The sequence below is a fragment of the Panthera leo genome, chromosome D3 (assembly GCF_018350215.1).
Source record: "Panthera leo isolate Ple1 chromosome D3, P.leo_Ple1_pat1.1, whole genome shotgun sequence".
Lineage (NCBI taxonomy): Eukaryota > Metazoa > Chordata > Mammalia > Carnivora > Felidae > Panthera > Panthera leo.
In genome coordinates this window covers 471,390-496,855 of record NC_056690.1, presented here as the reverse complement: position 1 = coordinate 496,855, position 25,466 = coordinate 471,390, and the positions used below count along the sequence as shown (strand labels likewise).

At 51.9% G+C, this 25,466-nt stretch overlaps 1 protein-coding gene across 3 annotated transcripts in view; it reads right to left on the bottom strand.

Annotated features, from left to right (window-relative positions):
* Window positions 1-25,466, bottom strand: part of POLE (DNA polymerase epsilon, catalytic subunit) — a 45,507-nt gene that overhangs the window by 16,388 nt on the left and 3,653 nt on the right. For 2 of the 3 annotated variants that reach the window (XM_042910288.1, XM_042910290.1), the window contains exons 6-29: window positions 25,189-25,343; window positions 22,850-22,991; window positions 22,655-22,735; window positions 21,805-21,912; window positions 21,403-21,513; window positions 21,033-21,118; window positions 20,680-20,799; window positions 19,304-19,436; window positions 19,097-19,210; window positions 18,756-18,968; window positions 18,396-18,503; window positions 13,365-13,493; window positions 13,177-13,279; window positions 12,939-13,085; window positions 12,396-12,541; window positions 10,214-10,362; window positions 9,197-9,289; window positions 8,859-9,003; window positions 5,773-5,930; window positions 5,212-5,407; window positions 3,915-4,129; window positions 1,024-1,126; window positions 525-605; window positions 282-404 (exon numbers count right to left, since the gene is read on the bottom strand). In XM_042910288.1, coding sequence (XP_042766222.1) covers window positions 282-404; window positions 525-605; window positions 1,024-1,126; window positions 3,915-4,129; window positions 5,212-5,407; window positions 5,773-5,930; window positions 8,859-9,003; window positions 9,197-9,289; window positions 10,214-10,362; window positions 12,396-12,541; window positions 12,939-13,085; window positions 13,177-13,279; window positions 13,365-13,493; window positions 18,396-18,503; window positions 18,756-18,968; window positions 19,097-19,210; window positions 19,304-19,436; window positions 20,680-20,799; window positions 21,033-21,118; window positions 21,403-21,513; window positions 21,805-21,912; window positions 22,655-22,735; window positions 22,850-22,991; window positions 25,189-25,343 — 3,159 coding nt within the window. The remainder of the gene's footprint in view (window positions 1-281; window positions 405-524; window positions 606-1,023; window positions 1,127-3,914; window positions 4,130-5,211; window positions 5,408-5,772; window positions 5,931-8,858; window positions 9,004-9,196; window positions 9,290-10,213; window positions 10,363-12,395; window positions 12,542-12,938; window positions 13,086-13,176; window positions 13,280-13,364; window positions 13,494-18,395; window positions 18,504-18,755; window positions 18,969-19,096; window positions 19,211-19,303; window positions 19,437-20,679; window positions 20,800-21,032; window positions 21,119-21,402; window positions 21,514-21,804; window positions 21,913-22,654; window positions 22,736-22,849; window positions 22,992-25,188; window positions 25,344-25,466) is intronic. The other variant, XM_042910289.1, reaches the window with a different exon arrangement.

Below are 25,466 nucleotides of genomic sequence, written 5' to 3'. Positions count from 1 at the left end.
AGAAAACGGGAGTCCCAAGGCACACTGATGCACTGAGTCCCTGAGCCCAGTTACTGCTCTATTCACACAGAAAACAGTCCTTATCCCTGACAGAAGGCCCAAGGCTTCCTATGCCAGAAGACCCCCCCAGGTGGAAAGAGTTGTCTGTCAGGTACACAGTTTTAGAAAGAAAGAAAAGAAAAGAAACACTCTAGACACTTGAATGGGAGCATCCAAGCCTGGGTAGCATGGGGCCCCCACGAGGCCTGACGGGCACGGCTCGGCGGCCCTGGGCCCCCTACCTGTCTCCTGCCTTCGAGGACAAAAAGCTCACTGATCTTCTTCTGCTTGCAGATGTCATTCTTCTCCAGAAGTTTCTTGTGCAGCCAGTCAGGGTGCTTGACGCGTGGCACCGGGTTCTTCACCTACAAGAAGGTGACACCAATCACTTACCGATCACTTGTCTGACTGCTAGTAGGGGCCAGGCCCAGGTTTCCATGGCTTCTGAGCCACATCAGGCCCTGTCTGCATGGGCGGGGCCTCACCTGCTGCAGGGCCGCAGGGATTGTGATGATCTTCTGTATGGCACTCCCTAGCCGCTCAGTGTAGTAGTCCCAGTCCAGGATCTGGGTGCGCACAAGGAGAAGCGTTAAGAGGAAAGCAGCAGCAGCCCCGTGCTCCACTCTGTACCGCGCACCACACTGAATGTTCCCTGTGTCATACTTATCCCACCTAGAAATTCTAGGGCAAGAGGTACCCATTTCACAGAGAAGGAAACTGAGGCAGAACACTTAAAGAAAGGACTCCCAGGATGACAGTTAGTAGCTGGCTGAGCCAACACAAGAGCCCTGCACCAGAATCTAAGCGCTGCCCGGCACTAGTTTTTCTGGTTTTGTCCTTAAGTGGAACTACTTCCTCACCCCCTGTGTGCAGAGAGGAGGACATCGAGAGTGGAGACTCAGACAGAATGATGACCCGAGTCAGGGATACTGTGCTATCGACTCCTCCTCCCAAACTTCTCAGAGTACAGAAGTCAGCACTCACTGTCCGAATATCGAAGTCTTGGAGGGAAGAACTCTTAAGCCATTTCCGGAGAAAATGCTTCCTCACCATGGGCTCTGCCTGGAAAATGGCGAGTGGGATGGCCCTGGGTGAAAAGAGGCACAAAACTCACAAACACGGAAATCTCTCTAACTCTGTACAGCGTTGACCGCGTACATGTATTTCACACGGAAATAAGGACTTAGAACCTAGATTGTAACCTCTTTTATTTAATGACATTGTTTTGTATAAACCACAGCTAATATCTAATGTTTATCATATTCAATAACCAAATAATCCTTCACTGTATTAAAATACCACGGATTAATGCACGATCCCCCCACTGGTGGCCGTTTGGTCTGTGTTGTTTGACCACTGTTAACAGAGCTATTGCCAAAGTCCTCCCCTAAATTACATATCCGTGTGCGTGCATGTAATTAGACATTTCTAAAATGTTACTCATTGAGTAAGATACAGAAGAGTCTATCTGCTTTCCTGAAAGAATGCGCCAGTTTTCATGGCACTAGCAGGGCTACAGGGCAACTGTCAATACCTTTCCTTTCACTGGAGGAAACAGTTGTTCCTGTGAATTTTATAAACACAAAGAAACTTAGAACACAACAAACCCCTGTGCACCTATCACCTAGTCCTATCAAACTTCATGCCTTGCCATTTTACTTCACATTTGAGAAAACAGATACAAGGATGAGGCTCTGTGCAGCGATCCTGACTGTCCTCACAGAGATAAACACAGTCCCTGTCTTGGCGTTTACCAATCCCACGCCTGCTCCCATACTACTATTGTCCGTACGTATGGGTAAACAAACGAGAGTGTTGTCCACGTCTGTAAATTTTATACAGATGGAAGTAGACTGCCTGTGCCAGCCCGCGCATTTACCACGCAGCTGCGATTCAATCGTTCCAACGCCCGCATAGCATTTCACTGCATCAAAAACACATCTGCCCATTTTCTGATTGAGGGACACTACGGCATTCCCAACGTTTGCTATTAAACACAATGTAAACCACAGGGGCAATCATCCAGGACACATCCCCAGACGTGCTCAGTTGTGAGGGGAATCAGGCACCATCTAATGCATCATGCACTGCTGGCTTCTCCAAAGTGACTGTCACCACCCTGTGTACATGTGGGACAACTGGTATTAACACACTTGTTTCCCAATTACAGTGAATTTGCACATCTTTACATGCACTGACCATCAACTTCTTCACTTGCAAATTGCCTGTTCATAGAAGTTGCCTACTTTCTGTGTTGCCATTTTCTTAATGATACACAGCAATTCTGCATTTTACTCTCCATGTAATCTGTTTTAGCCTTACACCAAATTCCTTCTTTTGTTAGAACTCTGGGAATTTCTTTTTTTTTTTTAATTTTTTTTAACGTTTTATTTATTTTTGAGACAGAGAGAGACAGAGCATGAACGGGGGAGGAGCAGAGAGAGAGGGAGACACAGAATCGGAAGCAGGCTCCAGGCTCTGAGCCGTCAGCCCAGAGCCCGACGCGGGGCTCGAACTCACGGACCGCGAGATCGTGACCTGAGCTGAAGTCGGCCGCTTAACCGACTGAGCCACCCAGGCGCCCCGAGGGAATTTCTTTTTAAGGAAATATTTGCTGTGTTTCATTCATTTGCTCCCCACCCCCTCCACTCCGGACCTTCCTAGCGTAGGTGAAAACGCGCATTACTGACGTGTCTAGCTTTATCAGTTACCTACTGCTATACTACAAACCACCTCAAATTCCATGGATCGAAACAGTAACTGTTTTGGCTTATGAGCCTATGATTGAGGTGGTTCTGCCCGGGGTCACTTGTGTGGCCGCTGTGGCCTCCCCTGCAGGTGTGGCAGCTGCTGCAGGTACCTGGTCCTGCCTCTGCAAGGGACCCCCGGCCCCTAGCAGGCTGACCAGGCAGCCAAAGGGCAAGAGCAGAAGCATGAGGCCTCCCGCAACCAAGGTTCACTTCTGCCACGTTGCATAGGCCGCAGCAAGTCACCGGACTGCCCAGACTCTGTGCAAGGGAAGGAGTGTCATGGGAGGAACGAGGCCCTGTCACAAACGGTCACGGAAGCACTGCTGTGGCCATCTTTGAAACGTTTGCTCTTCTTGGTGCTTAGCACTTCCCCCATCTGCCCGCTGTTCTCAAGGCTTGTCCGCGGAACCACTTCTAGTCCCTGAGCTCTTGGTGGGAAATTCTGCCACGGTTATACAATGATTCGCAGGAAGAAAACCTATTGTTCTAGAAATCCATGCCCTCAACACAGTTTTCTCCTGTTCCATTCACACGGTCCCTGCACGGTTCAAGCAGCCTGATGAGCGACAGGGTGACAGGAGAACCACTGCTGACCCCAAAGATTCCGTAGTCGGGAGTGGAAGATGCCGTCTGACAGAACCCTTTGCTGTCACGCTGAACGTGTTTCAGAAGCTGGAAGACATTTCTGTCTGTCGGTAAAGAGAGCTGAGGCCACAGCATTGGCAGTGCCACGGAGCCTCGGATGCTAGAGCATTCTGTGCAGCTCGCCAGAAAGACCTCTCCAGCCAGGGTGACAATGGTCTCCTCACGGGTGTGAGTGATCCAGGGCCTGCCCTAGACCTCAGCTGAACTCTGTGATGGCTCCCATCATAGCAACCCCCGCTCCAATACACTCTCACATCTCTGTGCCTGCTGACTGACAGGGTACCCTCAGTCTAGGCCCCCACAACCCAGGTTCCGCAGGGGACCAGAGCCCAGTCCCTGTCTTCCACACCTGACCATCCTGCTCTTTACAAGGAAGCTGACATCGCTACCAAGGGACAGAGGTCCCATAACAGACTCAAGCTTCCAACCCGAACATCCAAGACCGTACGGAATCCCTTCCTTAACCCCAGAAACCCTTACCTCTCTGTGACCGGAGAGCCCTCGGGCTTCCGGGAGATGATGTAGCGGCAGCTCAGCCCCGCGTCCTTCACCATCTGATCCCCCAGGAACTCAGCCAGGCGCTTGGCTGTGCTGATAGACGTGGACTTCTGCTCCCCATAATCTTCCAGCTTCCGAGACATGGAGCGGTTCTCAGAGATCAGCTCAAACAGCTCAGAATCAGGCATGTTCGCGGCCTGGAGAGGCAACGAGCAGATCACACAGGAGGAACAGAGCGCTATCCCAAGCTCACTGGGACATCTCCCCCGAGTAGCGAGCTTCTCCAGCCTGATGGGCTGAAGGCAGCGGTACAACACGGTTGTCTCATGCCAGTGAGTAGCAACGCTACAAATCCACACACAAAACCTTAAATTCCATTTTGTCGAACTATGTAGAAAACATTAAAAGACGTTTACTGAGCTAATGACACCAAAGTTAACAGAAAAAGAGGAAAGACAGAATTAGTGATATTTTTCTCCTAAAACAAAAAGAAAACTAGGGAAAGGAGGAGCCAGGAAAAAGGAAAGAGAGACACTAGCCCCCCGGAGAGCCATGGGACTAAGAAGGGAGGAGTCGGAGCAGTCTGAGGACAAATAGCTGTATCTGCTCCTGTGCACATGCACCCCTGACCCCCCGGCCCTGCTGTCCCATGTGCACACATCCCTGACCCCCCAGCCCTGACATCCTGGAAGATTTGTTTGGATCCTGTTTCGTGTGTTTTTCTCTCTCGGTGCTTACTCTCATGTATGGGCCAACTCTACAGAACAAGACAATATGCCTCAAGCTGCAGCAGCCCACAAAGCAAAGGAAGCCAGAAAAGTTCTAGAATATCCATCCCAGTATTCCTTTCGCTTAGAAAACATTAAAATAGTGAAAAAAGCCTACATGATACCCAACATTTACAGATTAAATTAAGTAGTGCAAACTTGACAAATACAGACTAAAGAGTAACAAATAATGATAGATCCCATGAGAAGGTATGTTTCAAGGTAAGCCAACACTGTCATTTAAATTGTAGAAATTGCATATTCATTAACAGGGCCTACAAAGTAAAAAAAAATCAAAGAAGCTGATGGGATCACTGGTAAATTTTTCTCTTACAAATCCTTTCACTATGCTAGGTGCCTCCTTCCTGGAATTCTGTCACTGGGCACAGGGTCCGGCTTCGAGGGACTGAGAGGCACCGACTAGGAAGTCCCGTTTCATCAGAATCAGCCCTGACTCGCCCTGTTCGCCAGGAGCCTGCAGGACCCTCACGGCCAGGTGGAGGGCGGCTCACCTTACTGTACAGCACGTCCAGCCAGTAGTCAGCCACCTTGGCGACGGAGCCATACACTTCTTCTAGGGTGCTGCCCTTGAGGAAGGCCTCAAACACTGAGGACTGGAAGATTTTAATCAGCTGCAGCTCCCCCCGGCGTTTGATCTCGAAGCCCTTTAGCTCAGCCAGGGAACCGTCCTCGTTGAAGACAGCATATCTGGAATCATAGGCGAGCCCAGCGGTGAATGGGGGCCTGGGATGCTGGCTGTTAGTCACTGGCTCTCCACCTTCCCCTTCTCCGTCCAGCCCTCCCCTCCAGCATCTACTAGGCAGCAAACATCTCCCCACCCTGAGGTTCATATTTCTGACATAAAAACAACATAAGAGGCTGCAGCCTGTAAACGAGAATCTAGCAGGTGGAGAGCAGAGATGGCGGGATCTGTGTCGGCAACAGCTTTCCATACTGAAACAAAAAGGTCAAGAAACAGAAGTAGTCCCATCTGGCCTCCTGGTCCACTTCCCGGATGGGTTGTTAAATCTCATTCATTTTCTCCCCAAGCACAAAGGCTGTGGGATTCCTACCTCTTCTTCAGTTTCTTGCCCTCTTCCTTGGAGGCTGGAAGGATCATGGCAAGGTAGGGTCCATCAACCTCAAAAAAGATGCTGTTCTCTGAGCGGGTGACATAGGTGAGTGAGGCTGGCTCAGTCAGCTCCTGGTACTGATCATTGGTGAAGCCTTCCTGCAAAACAAGAGGAAGTGGAGGCAGCTTCACTCCTGACCATCCAAACCTCGAAGTGACCAGTTGCCTGTGACGACTGACCAGACCAACAAACTGGGGTTCTTCCATACAGTGGACACCACTCAGCCAGAGAAAGAGGCCAAGTTGTGACACATGTCAGAAGTGGATGAACCCAAACACATTCTGCCAAGCCCAGGAGCTTATACACCTTGTTTCCATTCACAGGACATTCTGGAAAAGGCAGAATTAGCATTGCAAAGGAACACACTAGGTAGCCAGGGTCTAGGGGAAGAGAGGGAGAAAGGCTGATCATAGAGGCAGCACTCGGGAACTTCTGAGGGGTGGAACTTTTCCATGTTCTCTGCGGTGGTGGAAACAGGACCCTGTGTGGCTCAAAACCCACAGAACTGCACTCTACGAAGAGTGAATTTTACTGTAAGCAAATTAAAAAGCACCCAACCAGGATGTCGGGCAACCCCAAGGGAAACTGCAGACTGGAACAAATAATCCCACTGAAGGGCCGGCTTCAGTCACTTTGGCAAACCTGGTTGTGACGAGGTAATACAGACTAAAGACAGTAGCAACTATACACACACACTGTGCTGCAGTCGGTTAAGTTTACGGCACACGGTGGCACGATCCTGAAGCCATTTTACAATTGTACACACACACTAGTGAACAAATAAACATATTGAGAAAATGAGGGACAGGCTTCTCACTGCAAGAGAAAGAAGTGACTAACGGAAAGGGGACTAGATTGGGGCTGGACATATAGATGTGGATTCGTGTCCTTTACGTACATACGTATGTTTTTTAAATGTTTTGAGAGAGAGAGCGCGCGCGCACGTGCGTGTGACAGAGAGTGTGAGTGGGGAAAAGGGGTGGAGAGGGAGAGGGAGAGAGAATCCTAAGTAGGCTCCATGCCCAGTGCATAGCCCAATGTGGAGTGTGATCCCACAATCCCGGGACCATGACTTGAGTCGAAACCAAGAGTCGGCCACTCAACTGACTGAGCCATCCAGGCTCCACTTGCATTTCGTACTTTAAATTTTTTTTTTTTTAATGTTTATTTATTTTTGAGACAGAGAGAGACAGAGCATGAATGGGGGAGGGGCAGAGAGAGAGGGAGACACAGAATCGGAAGCAGGCTCCAGGCTCTGAGCCATCAGCCCAGAGCCTGACGTGGGGCTCGAACTCACAAACCGTGAGATCGTGACCTGAGCCGAAGTCGGACGCTCAACCGACTGAGCCACCCAGGCGTCCCGCATTTCGTACTTTAAAGTGCACACGCAGGGGCGCCTGGGTGGCTCAGTCGGTTGAGTGTCCGACTTCGGCTCAGGTCATGACTTCACGGCTTGCAGGTTCGAGCCCCGTGTCTGGCTCTGTGCTGACAGCTCGGAGCCTGGAGCCTGCTTCCGATTCTGGGTCTCCCTCTCTCTCTCTCTCTGCCCTCTCCTGCTCATGCTGTCTCTGTCTCTCAAAAATAAACATTAAAAAAAAAAATTAAAGTGCACACGCAGAGAAATAAACCTAGATGCGTGCGCGGACAGGGCGATCAGGCATATACATATCTCCTAGCTCAATCTGAGAACAGCTAGAAGCAGTTACACCCAGCAGCAATGAGCATCTGCACTTGACCTTGGTTTCCAATACCCTCTCCAATAAAAGGAACCTGGTTCCTCAGAGAAATGGCGGATTCCAGGGTGAGGACTAGGATAACCAAGATGAGGCTAGAGTGCCTTCAGGACCAAGAAGTAAGAAAGTGCTAAAGAAACAAATTAATTAAATTAAAAATGCCCCAAACCCAAACCACAGACCAGGGACACGTGTCAGGAACACGTAGGCAAATGTGAAGGAGGCCCTAGCAGCCCAGGAGGAATGAGCTGAGTCACAAAACACCAGGGCAGGCCTGGGTTGTAGCCCTGTCTAACCAATATCGACGACGAAGAGAACTGCTGAGTGGAAAGAGGGGTGATACGCTTCCTTACAGAGGGATTCCAATAAATGTACCAGGACTGTGGGAAAGCGGGAGCCACCGTTGGGGAATGTCATCGCAGAACCACTGTCACTCAAACCAGTGAAAATTAGGGAGACACAGGACATCTGCACGGTCTCAAGTATCTCCTCTAGGGTTCTTCAAGGCTCTGGTGGCTTTAACACATGGCCAGACTCTCCGACACCCCTGCCCGCCGGCGTAGGCTCGATGCCTCGCTCCAGCAGCAGTAGAGGGCGGGGAGACAGCAGCTGTGCCTGGTGACCAGAAGCGCAGACCCTGACACCATGCAGCCAAAGAATGAAACACGGGTCATTATCGCTAGCGTGCCTTAAAAAATGCAAATAATCTCATTTGATAAGATACAACCAACATGATAAGAAACAACAAACCCAAATGAGGGGCAGCCAACAAGACACCTGAGCAGGGCTTACTGAAGACAGGGAGCTGCCAGCCTGGGGGGACTAAGAAGACAGGAGCCCTGGAGAAACCGGGAAATCCAAACAAAGACTGTGGCTTGGTTATGGGGCTGCGCCAACGTGAACTTCTTAGTTCTGATAAGCGTGCCACGGTTTATATATGTGAACTGATGTTAGAGGAAAGAGGCTGAAGCATATATACAAATTGCGTTCTACTTTTAAAACTTTTCTGTAGATCTGAAGTTACTTCAAAATACAAACTTAAAAGCGAAATAGTCTGCTGCTGTCCTACAGGGAACACAGACTCACTTGAGTGTGAGCACAGCATTTTCTGTATAGATCCTCAGGCTACAGAAGAATCTGAACGGCGTCAAGCAGGGTGACGTGACGTTAGGAAGGGGAACGCGCCAGTGTGACAGCCGATGCAGTCCCCCCCCCCCCCAATCCCCATCAGAGTAGAGACGTTAAGAACCTAGGCCCAGAGATAGCAGGCCCTCCCTGGAGACCCAGGCTCACCTTGACCATGATGTTTAACATGGCCCCAGGGTAGGAGATGGTCACCTTGGGTTTTTTTACACTGGTCGTCTTGATGACAAAGTTTTCAGGGAAGCTGTTGGGCAGGACGCACCATATTCCGTCTGTGTCCAGCTCTAAGGGCCTCCTTTAGAAAGAGAGAAACGAGGCCACGTGGATGCTGGACCATGGCCTCCATGCAGGAAGTACCCAGTGTGAAGGCCCTTCCAGGCCATGGACCCAAAAACACAATGCCCACATGCTCACTCCCCGTCTGTGCCCCCCAGCCTTCCCCCCCTAGGCTGTCCACTCCCGGCAGCTGACCAGAGCACAGCGCTCACCCGATCTGTTCGATCAGTTCCCGCGCCTGGGTGATGATGTTGGCTCCCGTGAAGCAGACAATGCCTGCCATCTCCATGGAGTACCAGCGAGCCCTGAGGAAGACAGTCACAGCCTGGGGGTGGGGTGGGTAGGGCTCCCCGCAAAGGGTCCTTAGAGGAGGTCAGGAGGACACCGCGGAGGGGACGTCTGAAGTGGGGCAGGAACCGCGGCAGCACGGGGCCGTGCTGAGGACACTCCTCCGCCCCGCTTCAGGGTGTGGGGCTGGAGGCGGCATGCTCTCTCGGTACCAGCCCAGATGGTCCCGTGCCCCGCCCCCCCCCCCCCCACGAGCCCTCTCCCCCTGTCCCCAGCTCCGTCTCGTGCCTTCTCCATCTCCCAGACCCGACGCTCATCCTCCGACTTCTCAGGGAAAGCACAGGCCCACAAACACCCTCAACTCCCCGCCAGACACCCGCCTCGTTGCCCCCAAACCGGGTCTCACCCACAAGGTCGGGCGCCCAGAGGCCGGCCCCTCCCGGCCCCACTTTCCTCCCCCTCACCCAAACCCAACAAACCCCAGCACCCCATCGTCCTCCTCCAGAGCCTCCACGCTGCTGCTCCTCATGACCCTGCCCACGGCGGCCAGGCCTCTACAGCCTGCTCTCCCCAAGGCCCTCACCCACCTGGCTGTACATCTCCATCAGAAAGAGCATCCATCTCGGCTTTCAGACCCCCCCACTCCTGGCCATCCTGACTCCTCAGACAGCTTTACACCCCCCATGGCTCACGTGGTGCTTTTTCAGGACGGCCTAGACCCTCTACAGCCCCCCGGTTATGCCATTCACCAAGTCACATAAATACACCGGAAACTGCCAAATCACCGTCTCCAGCCCAAGACATTCCGGCAACACGTCCGTGGTACCGGTCCCCGGCAGTCCAGACGCCCTGGGTCGGCGCAGCCGGACGCCCCCACCCTCGCGCCCGCCCCGGCTCTCCCCCCGCGCTCCACGGAGTGAGGCCCTCGGCCGGGAGCCCACCCTTTGCGCATGACGTAGCCGTAGAAGGAGTTCAGGATGCACTTGTGCGCCAGCTGCAGGGAGTCGTACAGGACCTCCATGTTCTTGCAGCGCTTCACTTCGGCGGCGTCGCCCACCTCCACGGCCGCAGACAGCTTCTTCTTCCACACCTGGAACCACACGCGCACCGATCACCAACTCGGTCCCTCCAGCTCAGTCTACGGTCCACGGCCCGGCATTCTCATATTGGGAAAATGTCAAATCTATAGAAACCTTCAAAATCCAATACAAGCGAAGACTATAGACACATCGGGAAAAACAACCGTTGATGCTCTGCCACGTTTCCTTATCCCGTTCTCTCTAGTGGCACAGCCAGATGAACAGGGCAGACATCGTGACCGACCCCCTAGAGACTCCAGCACATGGTTTCTTTCTTTTTTTTTTTAATGTTTATTTTTGAGAGAGCGACAGCGCGTGCACAAGCGCACAAGCTGGGGAGGGGCAGAGCGAGAGGAAGACACAGAATCCGATGGAGGCTCCAGGCTCCGAGCTGTCAGCACAGAGCCCGACACGGGGCTCGAACCCACAAACCATGAGACCCCGACCTGAGCCGAAGTCAGACGCTTAACTGGCTGGGCCACCCGGGCGCCCCAAGTGTCCAACTCTTGATTTCAGCTCAGGTCATGATGCCAGGGTTGTGGGACAGAGCCTGTGTTGGGCTCCTCACTGAGTACGGAGGCTGCTTAAGATTCTCTCTCTCTGCCCCTCTCCTGCGTGTGCTCTCTCTCTACAAAAAAGTAATAAAGTAATATAAAGAAAGAAACAATTCAGGTATCTGTTGAATGCCTACTATGTGCCAGGTATTGTGTAGACTCTGAAGAACAAGACAGACGCTTTTAGTGCTTGTCTGAAGAGAGAGAGAGAGAATAAGTAACTTAATAGTTAATTAACATGAAACGGTATGGCAGTTCCTCAAAAGGTTAAAAACGGAATTAGCACAGGACCCAGCAATCCCGTCGGGGTTCACACTCAAAAGAATGACATCAGGGACTTCAAGAGATTTGCACACCCACGTTTACAGCAGCATTCTTCACGGTGGCCAAACCGCGGAAGCAACCCAGTGTCCGTGGACGGGGGGCGGATGCACACGATGTGGTGCGTACACACAACGGAGTATCATTCAGCCCCGAAAGGAGATTCTGACACCCGCGACTACACGAACGAACCCGAGGACACGACACGAAGGGAAAGAGCCGTCATAAGAGACAAACACCGCGTGACTCCCCTTCCGTGAGGGCCTAGAGGAGCTGGACTCAGAGACCGAAAGTGAGATGGGGGGCTTGTGGTTAAATGGTGCCGAGTTTTAGTTCTGCGAGATGAAGAGTTCTGGCAAGGCCCGGGGGTGGCGGCTGCATAACAGTGTGAACGCACCCAACGCCACAGAACCGTGCACTTAAAAACGTTAGGTTTTATGTCGCGTATCTTTTACAGTGACAAAGTCTATCAGAGTAAGGACCTTACCGAGTCCAACAATGAAGGAAGGTCTTTCAGGAAAAACAACCCCATTTGCTTAAGTATAAAGCTACGATTTGTCATGACAACTGAGGTGGTATGTGTCTTCCCTGATCCTCCTGGATGAGCCAGGCCAGTAAATCACCCGAATTCGTCCCCATCGGAGGCTGGCAAACTACGGCCATATGGCCAATACCGTGCTCATGCAGCCTCCGCTTCTGCTCCGCTGCTCACCTCCCTGCTGCAGCGGACACGGCTCCGTTCCTATCAAATTTTATTTATAAAAAGTCTGCCCACCCATAGTCAGCTGATCCCTGCTCTAAATAAATATTTCAAAAGCAATCATTCAAAATAGTTTCAAGGCCTCAGGCCCTTAAATCCTCAAAACTAAAAATAACCGAGGGGCGCCTGGGTGGCTCAGTTGGTTATGTGTCTGACTCTTGAGCTCATCCTAGGTCTTGGTCTCCAGGTCATGAGTTCAGGCCCCTCGCCCGGCTCCACATCGGGCATGAAGCCTACTTAAAAACAAGAAACAAACAAACTCAAAACCGTGCATTCAATTACTTTCCAAACGCGTGAGGCTGGGAGCCACACATCCTAACTGGGGAAGTCAAGACTGTCCAGACAGCACCAAGCAAGGACTCTCATCTCAGAAACTAGACTGTTCTGACTTCACAAAGGTCAGACTCGCCTTGTGGAGACCCTTGAACTCATAGCGCCTGTCCCGGAAGGCGCGCACCGTGTCCACATAGAAGGAGTTCTCCCGCTGGCAGATGGTGGTGAGGCGCTCCTCCACTCTGGTCACGTGGATCTTCTTGTAGGCCTTCCGGCAGTAATCTGCGGCACAATCGAGAGCAGGGGAGCATGTGAGACCCCAAACAGGACATAGCCGGGCCACCTGTACGTAGCCAAAGGAAGTCAGGATAAGGCCGACACCAACAAATGAAGCTTCCCAGGTCAGTACGGAGGAGCACGAAACTCAGAGAGACAGTGCTGGTTTATCCTATCAAAGGACAGCCCAGCGTGAACGGGCCAAATTCGGCAAGAGCCCGGGAAGCAGAATTCATCATCCGAACATTCACTGAGGGAGAAATAAGGAAAAGGAGGCTAGGAAGAGATAGTTCACAGTGATCTCATCTCTTATCTAGTGCAACATCTAGTTTAGATGACATCAAGCTGTGACATACCAGAAAGGCCCAAGTCAGAGGAACCACAGTGTTTGGAAACTGCTCACCTGACAGCCTCCGCTTCTCATATTTAGCCTGCTCCTCGCGGGACAGCTCGTGAAAGGCCCGGGCTGGGCCCTCTGCAGTCAAGGGAGGGAACTTCTCTGACTCCAGCTGGTGCTGGATCCGATGGTACTCGCTGCGACTGGCTGGCACTAGGAGGGCGACAGAGGAGAGTCTGTGACAGAGACCTATGCACCCGCTGCCTGCTGAGCCACCCGGCCCCTGCCCCTGGGTCGCACTCACTGAACTCGCCCCTCCACTGCCAGGCCATCTTCCTCTGGCAGTCTGCTCCAGGCTTGTTGAAGTCACAGGCAGCACAGGTGGCCTCGTCCACCACGGCAGAGGGCTGGGGGTGGGGTTGGGTGGGGGGAGTGCAGCAGTTAGTATTTGGGCAGAAAAGAGCTCGATTCTGACAGGGGAATCCGTCTCACCTGCAGGCGGTTCGTCAGGATGATGTTGGGGTACATGGCCCCCACATCCAGGTGGTAGATAAGGGGACACTCGATTCTGTTTGGGACATCTTTCAGGGAGGTGAGCTTGGTCTTAATCTGATCACACACCTACGGAGAAAGGAGAAAGACTGTATAGACATCAACAAAGCAAGCACGTGGGTCCCAGAAGGACAGCAGACGCTGGCCACCAATGCTAGGTCCGGGAGGTACAGGAACCTCACAAGGAAAGAACCCTAAGGAGCACAGCATCTCAGGAAGCAGCAGCCTCCACCCCAGAGGACCTTTTGGGACTGGGAGAAAACTGAAAGACTGTGGACTCAGATGGCAGGGCCCACCCGCCAGCAAGGTGTAAGACCCAGCTCGAGTATCAACAGCACCCTTCCTGGGTGCCCTGTGTGCATGCACAGTGTGGGTATGTGATATCCCTGTCTCAGCAGCCCCTCACCTGACACATGAGAGGCTCAAGAGCTTAGCAGGGGCTCAAGCACAGGCGCCCTTAGCCCAAACGCCACACTCTGAACCTCGGTGCTAGATGGTCCCCAGCATTACTTTACAAACCGATGAATCAGATTTGTTTCCAGCCAGAGGTTAAACTGTTATGTAAAAAAACCCTCCTGGTACCTAACACCTAGATATCCTGCATGAAATATGAGGACTATCCCTGTAAATGCAGAACTGAGTTTCTAAGTTACCCCAGAGGGCAAGAGCGAAGAGGAGACTCAAAACCAGAGCAGAGAGCTACATCAGCGGTGGCCTGGCAGAGGCCAGGCTCTGGGTCGGGGTCTCTAGGACCACTCCCAGGTGCAGTGACTCACAGTGCAAGGACACAGAACTCAATCAGCAAAGGGGAAAGGCACTGGGGCAAGGTCAGGAGGAGGTCAGGCTCAAGCTGGGATGAGCTTAATTCTCCCGGCATCAAACCGGGACATGTGCCTGATGCCATCTTGCTCATGGACCCAGTGCCCAGAGTGTTCACTGGGCACTGGGCACCTGGGCACCTTGGCCCGCACACACCCAAACCACAGGCTCCCAGGAGGGCGGTGTTCCGTGTGAACAAGTGTCTGCACGAGTGAGCGAGGTTCAGGAGGGACTCCTGTCCGAGAAAGGAGAGAAACCTCCCTCCTGAGACCCGAGCTCCCGGCCTCACGAGCAGGCCTTTCTGAGGTCGGCTGCCTTGGCCCAGGGTGTGTGCACTCCCGCACGGTTCTCGTGCCTCCTCAGGGACAGGAAGCCTGCACACAACAGGGGGACGAAACAGAACCCCCCCAAAAAGGCAGGACCAACAAAGGCCACCTCTGTGAAAGAATAAACTACAAGCCTGCTCACCAAAATCACATCTCCTCTGGGCTGCACATCTGGCACCGCAGGCTAGTCCCTCTAATAAGTGTGGGGTTTACGTTACACTCCACTGGATCTGGGAACCCTCCGGCCCAGGAACCAGGTGACAAGGGACCCCGGCCACAAACAACCGTCAAAGTAACTGATGGCCCCCGATGGGCTGCAGGAGACTCCCTGCTGAATACAAATTCACATCCCAAAATCACAGAGCATGGGAAGAAACACCCCCATGACCAACAGCAGACACAGGGGGAGGCCACTGAGAACCCGCGAGAATAAGCCTCCCAGAGTAAACGTGGGGAAACTAGCACAATTAAAAATACTAAAGACCAAGCCCTAAATAAAACAGGGAGAGAAAGAGTCCACTTCTTTTTTTTTTTTTAATGTTTATTTTTGAGAGAGAGACACAGAGTGCGAGTGGAGGAGGGTCAGAAAGAGAGGGAGACAGAACACGAGTGGGTGAGGGGCAGAGAGAGAGGGAGACACAGAAGCAGAAGCAGGCTCCATGCTCCGAGCTGTCAGCACAGAGCCCGATGTGGGGCTAAAACTCACAAACGATGAGATCAGACCTGAGCCGAAGTCGGATGCTTAACCAACTGAGCCACCCTGGTGCCCCTAAAACTAACTGTCTTCTAATGGTGATATATTCACTCTCCCAAAACTAATACCTGATTGCATCATAACATTAATATGTACTTATCTGGTAAGTTCATTCTGCACAAAACGTACACATCGGAACTGGAGAATTAGTGTATTTAGCAGTTAATCTAATGACTCAGGAAACCTCTGGATGGGACCAGATAATAAATATCTTAATTTAGGTTTTGTGGCCACACAATCTGTCACAATCTTTTTTTTATAACATCTTTAAAATGTAAAAGCTATTCTTAGCTTGCTGGTTACATAGGCCTCATGGGCTATAGTTTGCCAACGTCTGTTATAGACATTTAAGAATAGAGAAAACCAGGGGCGCCTGGGTGGCTCACTCGGTTAAGCGTCCGACTTCAGCTCAGGTCATGATCTCACGGTTTGTGGGTTCAAGCCCCACGTCGGGCTCTGTACTGACAGCTCAGAGCCTGGAGTCTGCTTTGGATTCTGTATCTACCCCTCTCTCTGCGCCTCCCCCGCTCGCTCTCTCCTCTCAAAGATAATGAACATTTAAAAAAAAAAGCTTAAAAAAGAATAGAGAAAACTAAAAAACATATGAATAAATACGAAGACTAACCAGGAGAGTAGCCATCTTTTTTTTTTAATGAAATGTGTTAAATTTGGAAGTCATATTAGAAAAATCATTTGAATGAAAAAATTGCCTTTAGTATTAAACTCCTTAAGGGGCGCCTGGGTGGCTCAGTTAAGCATCATTCGACTCTTCATTTCAGCTCAGGTCATGATCTCACGGTCGGGAGATCAAGCCCCGCGTCAGGCTCTAGACTCTGTGTGAAGCCTGATTGGGATTCTCTCTCTCTCTCTCTGCACCCCTACCCCTGCAAGCTCTCTCTCAAAAAACAAAACACAACAAGAGAACATTCCTTAAAACCCTCCAAAGTAGTCAAAATAAAAAAACACACCAAAAATTATACAGCAACAATGACTAAAAGGAAGAATGTTTATCATATACAACAGAAAATACCAGAAGTATTAATATTTGTTCCTAGTTGAATTTTAAGCAAATCAATCATTTGAATAATCACTCCATCCTTCTCCACCGAGGCAGGTCCTGAAATGCCAATGAGGAGGCCCATGGAGACAGTCCAGGTAAGAGGGGGGAGGGAGGCACAGTTCCCACGGAACACACCTGCGCTGCCGAGATCCCCGGCTGGCACCTCCCCTCAGCATCCTCGGGATGAGATGGCCCCTCGGGAACAAAGAGAGGAGTCCAGTGCCCTCTAGAACACACTTTAGAAACCGCGAAGGAGCCATACTCCGTCCTCTAGGAGCCTACTGCTGGATTCGCCAGGGTGTCTAGAGTCCCTCCGATCAGCATATCTTTGTTCTCACTCATTTCACTATTTCTTCAAGTTGAAAGTGTGTTCCTTCTAAGGTGTTAACTCACATTTGTTCTTTAGCCTAGCCACTCTTCTAGGTTGTTCTTAGTTCCCTTTTTTTTTTTTAAGTTTTTTTAACGTTATTTGTTTAAAAAAAAAATTTTTTTTTTAACGTTTATTTATTTTTGAGACAGAGAGAGACAGAGCATGAACGGGGGAGGGTCAGAGAGAGGGAGGCACAGAATCTGAAACAGGCTCCAGGCTCTGAGCTGTCAGCACAGAGCCCGATGCGGGGCTCGAACTCACGGACCGTGAGATCATGACCTGAGCCGAAGTCGGCCGCTTAACCGACTGAGCCACCCAGGCGCCCCTAATGTTATTTGTTTTTGAGACAGAGACAGAGTGTGAGCAGGGGAGGGGCAGAGAGAGAGGGAGACACAGAATCCGAAGCAGGCTCCAGGCTCCGAGCTGTCAGCACAGAGCCCAACGTGGGGCCTGAACTCAAGAGCCGTGAGATCATGACCTGAGCCGAAGTCAGATGCTTAAGCGGCTAAGCCACCCAGGTGCCCCCAGGTTGTTCTTAGTTCTTAAAGTGTATGGTAGCTGGAGCTGACAACAGCTGCGCAGCACTTTACAGTGTACGAACACAGCTTTCTCACGTGTGAGAGACCAGAGAGCACAAGCAGGGGAGGGGCAGAGGGAGAGGCGGAATCTTAAGCAGGCTCCACACCCGGCACAGAGCCCAGCGTGTGGCTCGATCTCAGGACCATGAGATCGTGACCCGAACTGATATCAAGAATCTATTAAGAGTTGGATACTTAACTGACTGAGCCACCCAGGCGCCCCTGTAACCACATTCTTATTCAAATTCTGCCTAGTGAGTCTGTTCTGAGACATTTCTTAGAGAGAGACAGACAGAGAGGAGAGATGGGGAGGACGAGGAGAGAATCTCTGCCCTGAGCGTGGGGCCTGATGCGGGTCTCCATCTCACAACCTCAAGATCATGACCTGAGCTAAAATCAAGAGTCACACGCTTAACTGACAGACCCACTCATCTGCCCCTGTTATGACATATTTCTTGAAATCAATCCTAAAACTCGTAAAAGCTCCAAACCACTAGTGACTCAATATGCTGTAGTGTTGAGCAGTGCCCGACAGACACACCTGAGAAGTGCCATGTTCAAATAAGACAAGCAAGGCGGGAGGTACCTGGGGTCTCCAGGCACGTAGCACTTGTAAATGGTGCTTTCTAACCATTATTGGACAGTTTTTACAGTCACTATATTCTACTCTGTCACCTGTAGGAATTGACTATCATCACTTTTAAAGTCTCCTTAACAACAAAAATTAAAACCAGTGGCTCCTCACTGCCTACAAAATAAAGTCCAAATGAACTGGGCATAAGGCCTATCCCTCGCCTTTGTCCTGCGTCCACCCACCACTATGTTCTAAGCAATAGCCAGCTCAAGACCCCACGGCCAACTTGTGAATCTCTACCATCTCCCAAAGCCCAGTCATTCACCGTAACCACAACACTGTCCTGTGCCCCCCAAGCAGACCAGAACAGACTCTGTATCACCTGGCTCGGAGCCCAAGTATCAGCACACAGTAGGTGCATGCTGCTGAAAGCAGCCAGTCTACAAGCAGGGCGTGTGAAGACGGTCTCTCCTGGCCCCCGGAGCGTTACCTCTTGGAAGTTGGTGACCTGCTCCATGGGCACCTTCTCCTCTTCCTCGATGGCATGACGCATGGTCTTCTCCACCCGCTGCAGCAGGAAGTCAAAGGCGGCAGGATTCTAGTACAGATGACCAAGAGAGAACGCAAGTGAGAAGGGAAAACGCCCTCACACGTACCCAACTACCTCGGGCAGGACACTGCCGGGACCGGCCCGGAGAAGCCAAGGGCTTGTCCCGCAGCACCTCAGTCAAGGACAGGCCAGACAAGGGAGGGCTGGTGAGGGACCCACAGGGCAAGAAAGGGGTGAGGGCTGTACTGCAGCCCTGGAGGCTTCTGGGTCTCAGCCCTCGGGAGAGCGGGGAGGGCTCACCATCCTGAACCGGCAGGGGATGTCACTGCGGAACACGCCCGACTCCAGGGCCTCCACGTGGCCACCCACATAGGTCTCGGCGTCCAGCACGTGGCCATCATCGGTCAGCTTGTTAAACTCCTGCTCCTGCTTGTTGGGGAAGATGATGTTGGCATGGAAGGCCTGCACCATCAACAAGGCCTCACACAGCGTCCCGGAGCCCTTCCGCAGCACCTGCGGGGGAAAAGCCAGACTTCAAACCAAACGCCAAAATCACACAGCTGCATCCACGGCAGCCGCCGGGGACAAGCTCCGAGGGCGGCGGGCTGACACCGGCACACGGGGCCGGGAGACGCACTGACCTCGTCAGGCTCCATGGGGATAATGGTGCAGAGGGCGAATATGAAGGGGTGGACGTACTTCATGTACAGGTAGTACGTGGCCACCGCGTCTGACACCGAGTATGTGGCCAGAGTCTGAGGAGAGAACACAGGGCGGTAAGAGCGACCAGGAGCCGGGCAGGCACCGTGTGGGAGCTACAGGTAAAGGCCGTGAGGAGAGGCGCGTGCCTGGGGCTGCTCGGTGGCCATCCGGCACATGTCTTCAGGGTCCAGCTCCACAGGGTCGTAGCCCAACTTGGCTTTGGCAGCCGCCTTGAGGTTGTGACTGCCCACAGGAAGGTAACTGTCCCTCTTCACCCACCTCGGAACAAGAACACGTGCAAAGGTCAGAGATGGCTCTGAGACACAGCCCACGCACTGCGAGAGGCAGCCCCGCTGGACACGACACAGAAAGACGGCTCGTCCCAACAGATACGCCCAGGATTGCCACCGAGACCCCGCACGCCACAGGCGCCTCGCGAAGCCTCTATCCCAGATCCAGGTAATCTCACAGATACGCCCACAAACACAAGGAAACGCCAGTCTCCCGAGTCCCATGGCCTCCCTCTGTCCCTTGTGGAGAGAGAACGCTGAGCAGGAGGGAGCCCTCAGCCCCTCCAGCTTGTCCCATGGGACTGCCAGTCTGCCCTGCTCTCCCTGCTCAGGCGCTCTTCTTAACCTCCTCTCTGCTTACACAGTCCCTTCGGCACGGAAACCGGGGGCTACCCTGCGCCCCTCACCCTCACACCTGTCTGCAAATCCTCCCTGTGAGGCAGCTCCGCGACGGATGTGGTCGTGTCCCTGGCGGCCACAGCTCTCTCTTGACTGCATCAAGTCTCCCCTCCCTCAGCCTCCGGACCCTTGGCCGTCCTCACTCCTAGAAGTGCCCCTGGGATCTCCCAATGTCGCCGCCTCCTCTGAAGCCCCCTCCCGTCCTTTTTCTTCTCTTCTGGAATCCGTTGATCACCACGCCCCCTGCAAGTGGCGTTCCCAGGCCTGCTTCTACCTAGAACCCACCCTCCTGGTCCAGAGCCCACCCCAAACCCTGAGAACCAACATTCCCTGTGTCCCAGGTACCCCTGCCCCCCGCCCAGGTCTGTGGATGCCCAAGTCCACCCCTCTCCTCACTCCCATCTGCCCCCTCCGGCCCCCACCATAATGCCAGGCCCCCCCAAGGTAAAATCTGCCTCCCCACAGGGTACAGGAGGCCCACAAAACCTCCTTTCTCTCCAGCCTGGACACCCCTGGCTGCAGCAGCCTCACCTCCGTGGGGAGCTCTCGCAGCACCGGGGCCTGACTCAACCCGGCCTCTTTCTGTTCTGGCTTCCCCAGCCCGAGGCCTGACACTGATGTGTTTGCTGGTGGAAGGAGTAATGAACACACAAGGGAAGACAACACGTCCCCAGACCCAGCCACAGCCGCTGTCCTTGAAGGTGATGGAGCTGCAACACTGGCCACCATCCTCCCTCAAAGGGACGCAGACAGGGCAAGGGTGTGCAAGAAGGGAGCCTTGGACCCGCACACAGAAAGCCCCCTAAGACAGCGCCAGGAGCCGCCGGGCCTACCTGAGACAGTCCATGTGGATGCACTGGGATGCCTTATACTCCCCCTGGCTGTCCTTCTGGAACCCTATCTCCTGGTACGTGCTCAGCCCGTGGACCGCCGCTCTGGCCTCCACAAACGGCCTGGGGATGAGGGCAGATAAAGGAGCGCACGGCAGGTATTCTTCAGCTCCCTCACATACAGAAAGACTGCCCCACAAGACTCCCGAGCAAACCCAGGAACCCCCCCCCACCTCTCCTCTACATCTTAACCACTTCTAAGTATACAGCTCGTTAGCGTGAGCACGTGCACAGCGCCACACAACATCCCCTCCCCGACACACTCCAGTTACTCGCAAACTAGACGTCAGACTCACCAGTCAAAAAAGTCCCCATTGTAGGTGACCATGATGGTGGGTTTGGCCTCTTGGACGTGTTCAAACCACCTCTGGATTAGATGGACCTGAATTCAATGATTCATAGCAGTCAGCGGATTTGTGAGTCTCTTCTTCCAGCTACTTCCAACCACCCCTCCCAAAATTTCGGAAAAGCAGGCTGTATCTCATGCTGTATCTCATTTCCACACCCACCCTGTGCCCCCAGTGTGAACGAGGACCATACCGCCAGGAACCCGGACCAGCAAGCTGCCATTGTGGTTAAATGAGCACTGAGGCCTCAAGAGTCAGGGGGCTCTTCTTCCGGTATCACCCCAAACACCAGGGAGTTTCCCACATGACACCTCTTTACCTCGTCGGGTTCATTGAAGACACAGAAGGGTCCCTCATACTCTGGCTTGGGGGTGAACTCGAAATCTCCAACATCCTCTGACACTATCTCCCTGTTGGTGATGAGGTAGCCCTGGGAAGCGTGTGCGCAGTCGGTGTGAGTTAGGACACAAAAAGCCAAACACACCTCCCCACACTCGGCACAGAAGCTCCTGCGACAAGAGTCTGCAGCAACGGGAGGCCCCTCGCCCACCAGGAGCTGCAGCCCCTAGACCCCAAACGTGTCAGACTCAGATTGGAAGGCAGGGGCACGGCTTGTTTCTTCACTTTCCTCGACTCAACTCACTTATTTTCACCGAAAAAACACCAGCCACAGGCTGCATGCTGCTCCCAGGAAGCGTACACCCCAAGAGGCACCACTTACCTGACCGTCAATCATATAGGAAATCATCATAATCTGGTCAGTCTCAGCGTCTGGAAACTTGAGGGGCAGTTTGGTTGTCTCGATGTCAAATGCCAAAACCACAGGGTCCTGCAGGGACATCTCATTAAGTTGGACGTAAACCAAGCTGAGCTCTGGAGACGCCAACGGTCTTCCCGACACCCACCACCTCCACCTCCAGCTGCTAAAACAAGAGCCAAGCAGCCACAGAGAGAGGTTCCAAAAGAAGCGAGACAGGCATTTTGGGTCGACTAACCTATGTCAAGAACACCACGATTCACGGAGGGTATGAAATCTTAAACACCTATGAGAGGCTAAAGCATGATGGAAAAAACCTAGAATTACAGAGCACTTGAGTCACAAAGTACTTTAAAATCATGACCTCCTTTTGACCTTTACGATAACCCACACGGGAGACTGTGCTAGAGTCAACATCTCCACTTTGGAAATGAGAAAACAGAGTACAGACTTGCCCAAGATCACAAATGTGTTCCTGAACCAAAGCCTTCCACATACGAATCTGCTTTTCACCCCATCACGTCGCTACCAACCATCCAAAATGGAAGTCGGAGCTCTCCTTTGAAGTTCAGATCCAGCCTAGCTCAAACAAGGACATCACATGGTGACATACAAGCACTAAGTGAAATCACACCTCATCAGAAACCGACAAAAAAGAAAAAGGAAAAAGATTTCTCTACAACTTTTTTAAGAAAGTATTTGGGGAAAAAGAAGAAAGCAAATCTCTGAATTGTATTCATTCTTCAGCACCGAATTAGATCTCTCTAGAAACAAGTGGAAAAGCCAGGATGGAGGAAACGCAAGCAGTACTTACGGGTCGTTCAACAAGGTCATCTCGGCGGGTGATTTCCACAGGGAAGGCATTTCCTCGGTACCTGACGTTGTACCAGTGAGCCTGCGGGACGTGCAGCGTGTTTATCAAGAGTCTGCGTCTGTCCCAGGAGGGGTGTTTCTCTTCAGTGTCACCTCCTGACCGCCAGGGGCTGCCCGAAAGCGACGGCCCACTCACCACGTGGATCTTCAGGTCAATGGAGAGGCGGATGTGATAGGGCACATCATACTCTCGCATGTCCACGATGTTGTCCAACTGGTCAGTGACCTTCTTAGAGGCTTCCTCTTCGTCAACAACCACACTGCCCCCTTGCAGAACACTGTGAAACAGAGAGAGGATACTCCTAACTACAGTCTGCTGGGGGACGGCGCAGGGGGGACCAGAGTCCATGTGGAGTAAACACAAAAGGTAGAAGGTGGCTAAGATGACCAGGACAGGCTCTTCTTAAAGAATTAGTGGGGCGGGGCGGGGGGGGGGGGGGGGGACGGTTGGCAGGGATGCTGGGGTGCTCAGTCGGTTAAGTATCTGACTCCTGATTTTGGCTCAGGTCATGATCTCTCGGTTCATTAGTCTGAGCCCCGTGTCAGGCTCTGCCCGGACAGCGTGGAGTCTGCTTGGGATCTCTCTCTCCCTCTCTGTGCCCCTACCCTGCTCATGTTCTTTCCCTCTCTCTCAAAAACAAACAAATAAAAAAAAAAAAAAATCCTTTAAACAAAAAGGACGACGTTGGATGACAGCCTCCCACAAGCAGCAGGCTACGGGCAGGAAATTCAGTGAGAGCTCCGAACACGTACTTTATGGGATGTACATTACATCCCAATTAGAAACAAAGAAAGGAAAATGCTCTGTTACTTGGGAGGCACATGTACAGATGTGAACCACCCTGGCTGACCTTGTTTCCCCATCAAGAATGAGAGTCATGGGGTGCCTAGGTGGCTCAGTTGATTAAGAGTCTGACTTCAGCTCAGGTCATGATCTCACGGTCCATGAGTTCGAGCCCCGCGTTGGGCTCTGTGCTGACAGCTCAGAGCCTGGAGCCTGCTTTGGATTCCGTGTCTCCCTCTCTCTCTGACCCTTCCCCGTTCATGCTCTGTCTCTCTCTGTCTCAAAAATAAACATTAAAAAAAATTTTTTTTTTTTTTAAAAGAACAAGGGTCACAGGAACACGTCCACCCTGCAGGAGTGTCGTGAGGTAACACTCATAGAGCTCTCTGCGTGGCACAGCAGCTGGTAAGTAGCAATTTTCAGTACCATAATTACCTTATCATTGGAAAGCAGGAAATCACAGTCACTAGAATATTAACTCTAATATCAGCCCAGTAAGCTTCAGAACACTAAATGGACTATTAAAGGGGAAAAAAAAGACGAGTTTTAGAGAAAAGGCTTAGGCCTCTGGGTACACCTTGCAATACTATAAAAGGTAATTATACTGGGGGCAGGGGGCAGGTGCAGTGCAGAAATGTTCAGGGTCCCAAATTGATCTTTTTTCAGAGAATATGATTAGCTCTCTTGAAGTCTTCATAAGTTTTAATTAGCCAAGATTTCCTCGCCTTTTCTTTATTTATTTTGAGAGAGAGACAGAGAGTGAGCTAGGGACGGGGGGAGACAAAATCCCAAGCAGGCTCCATACTCAGTGTGGAGCCCAACGAGAGGCTCAATCTCATGACCTGAGCCAAAACCAAGAGTCGGACACTTAACTGACTGAGCCACCCAGGCACCCCAAGATTTCCTCTTCTTAATCTCTTATCCTGTTTCCTATTATTGTTGATATCTAAACACTTGATGAACAGAGTTGGGCGTCCTATATTTACATTTTTCTGTATAACACCCAAAGTTTTCTAGAGAAGATGTGCTATGTAACTCCAGGCATGCAGTAAACTCTGAAGGCAGCTTGACACTTGTCATAAGCCATGAAAACAGACTGAAGCGAAGTGGTGTGCCTAGGAATCCAAAATGTCTCTGTTACAGCAACTCAATTTTAGAGCCACAAACCCACCGCTATGTAAGAAAAGAGGAAGAGCTCAAATGTAAGCCAAGAAACCACCATTTCTTTAACAAAAATGTAGCACATAAGAAATTCTATCTAGGGGCACCTGGGCGGCTCAGTTGGTTAAGCGTCTGACTTTGGCTCAGGTCATGATCTCACGGCTCATGAGTTTAAGCCCCGCGTTGGGCTCTGTGTTGACAGCTCAGAGCCTGGAGCCTGCTGCAGATTCTATGTCTCTCTCTCTCTCTCTCTCTCTCTCTCTGGCCCTCCCCCTGCTTGTGCGTTCATGCTCTCTCTCCCTCTCAAATATTAATAAGAAAGAAAGAAAGAAAGAAAGAAAGAAAGAAAGAAAGAAAGAAAGAAATTAATTCTATCTAATTGCTTGAAAGTGCTTCCACACTGGACAAGCCAATCCTTATGGTAACTTCACCACTGGGTTTTCCTACCTCCCATCCATCTTGCCCCTCGGGACACACTCCAGGAACCCGTCCGTGTGGACTCACTGGCTGCTTACAACAGGTAAGCTCACCTGGACAGCATAGCTGTGTAGGCATCACTGGCGTGGCCCTGCTCCCGGCTCTTCCTCACGGCAGGGGAGATGTCCTTCCTCACTCTGACAAGGTCCTCCACCGTGTTGAAGGACAGCTTAATGTAATTTCGCTTCAAACCCACCAAGTGATTTGGCTAAAAAATGAAGAGATTGTGCTCATGAGCTCAAGAGAAAAAAGACTTTATTGGGGAAAGAAAATAAGGGGAGAACGACTCAAAGGTAAACCCACGAATGGAAGAGTCAGCAAGTCCAAAGCA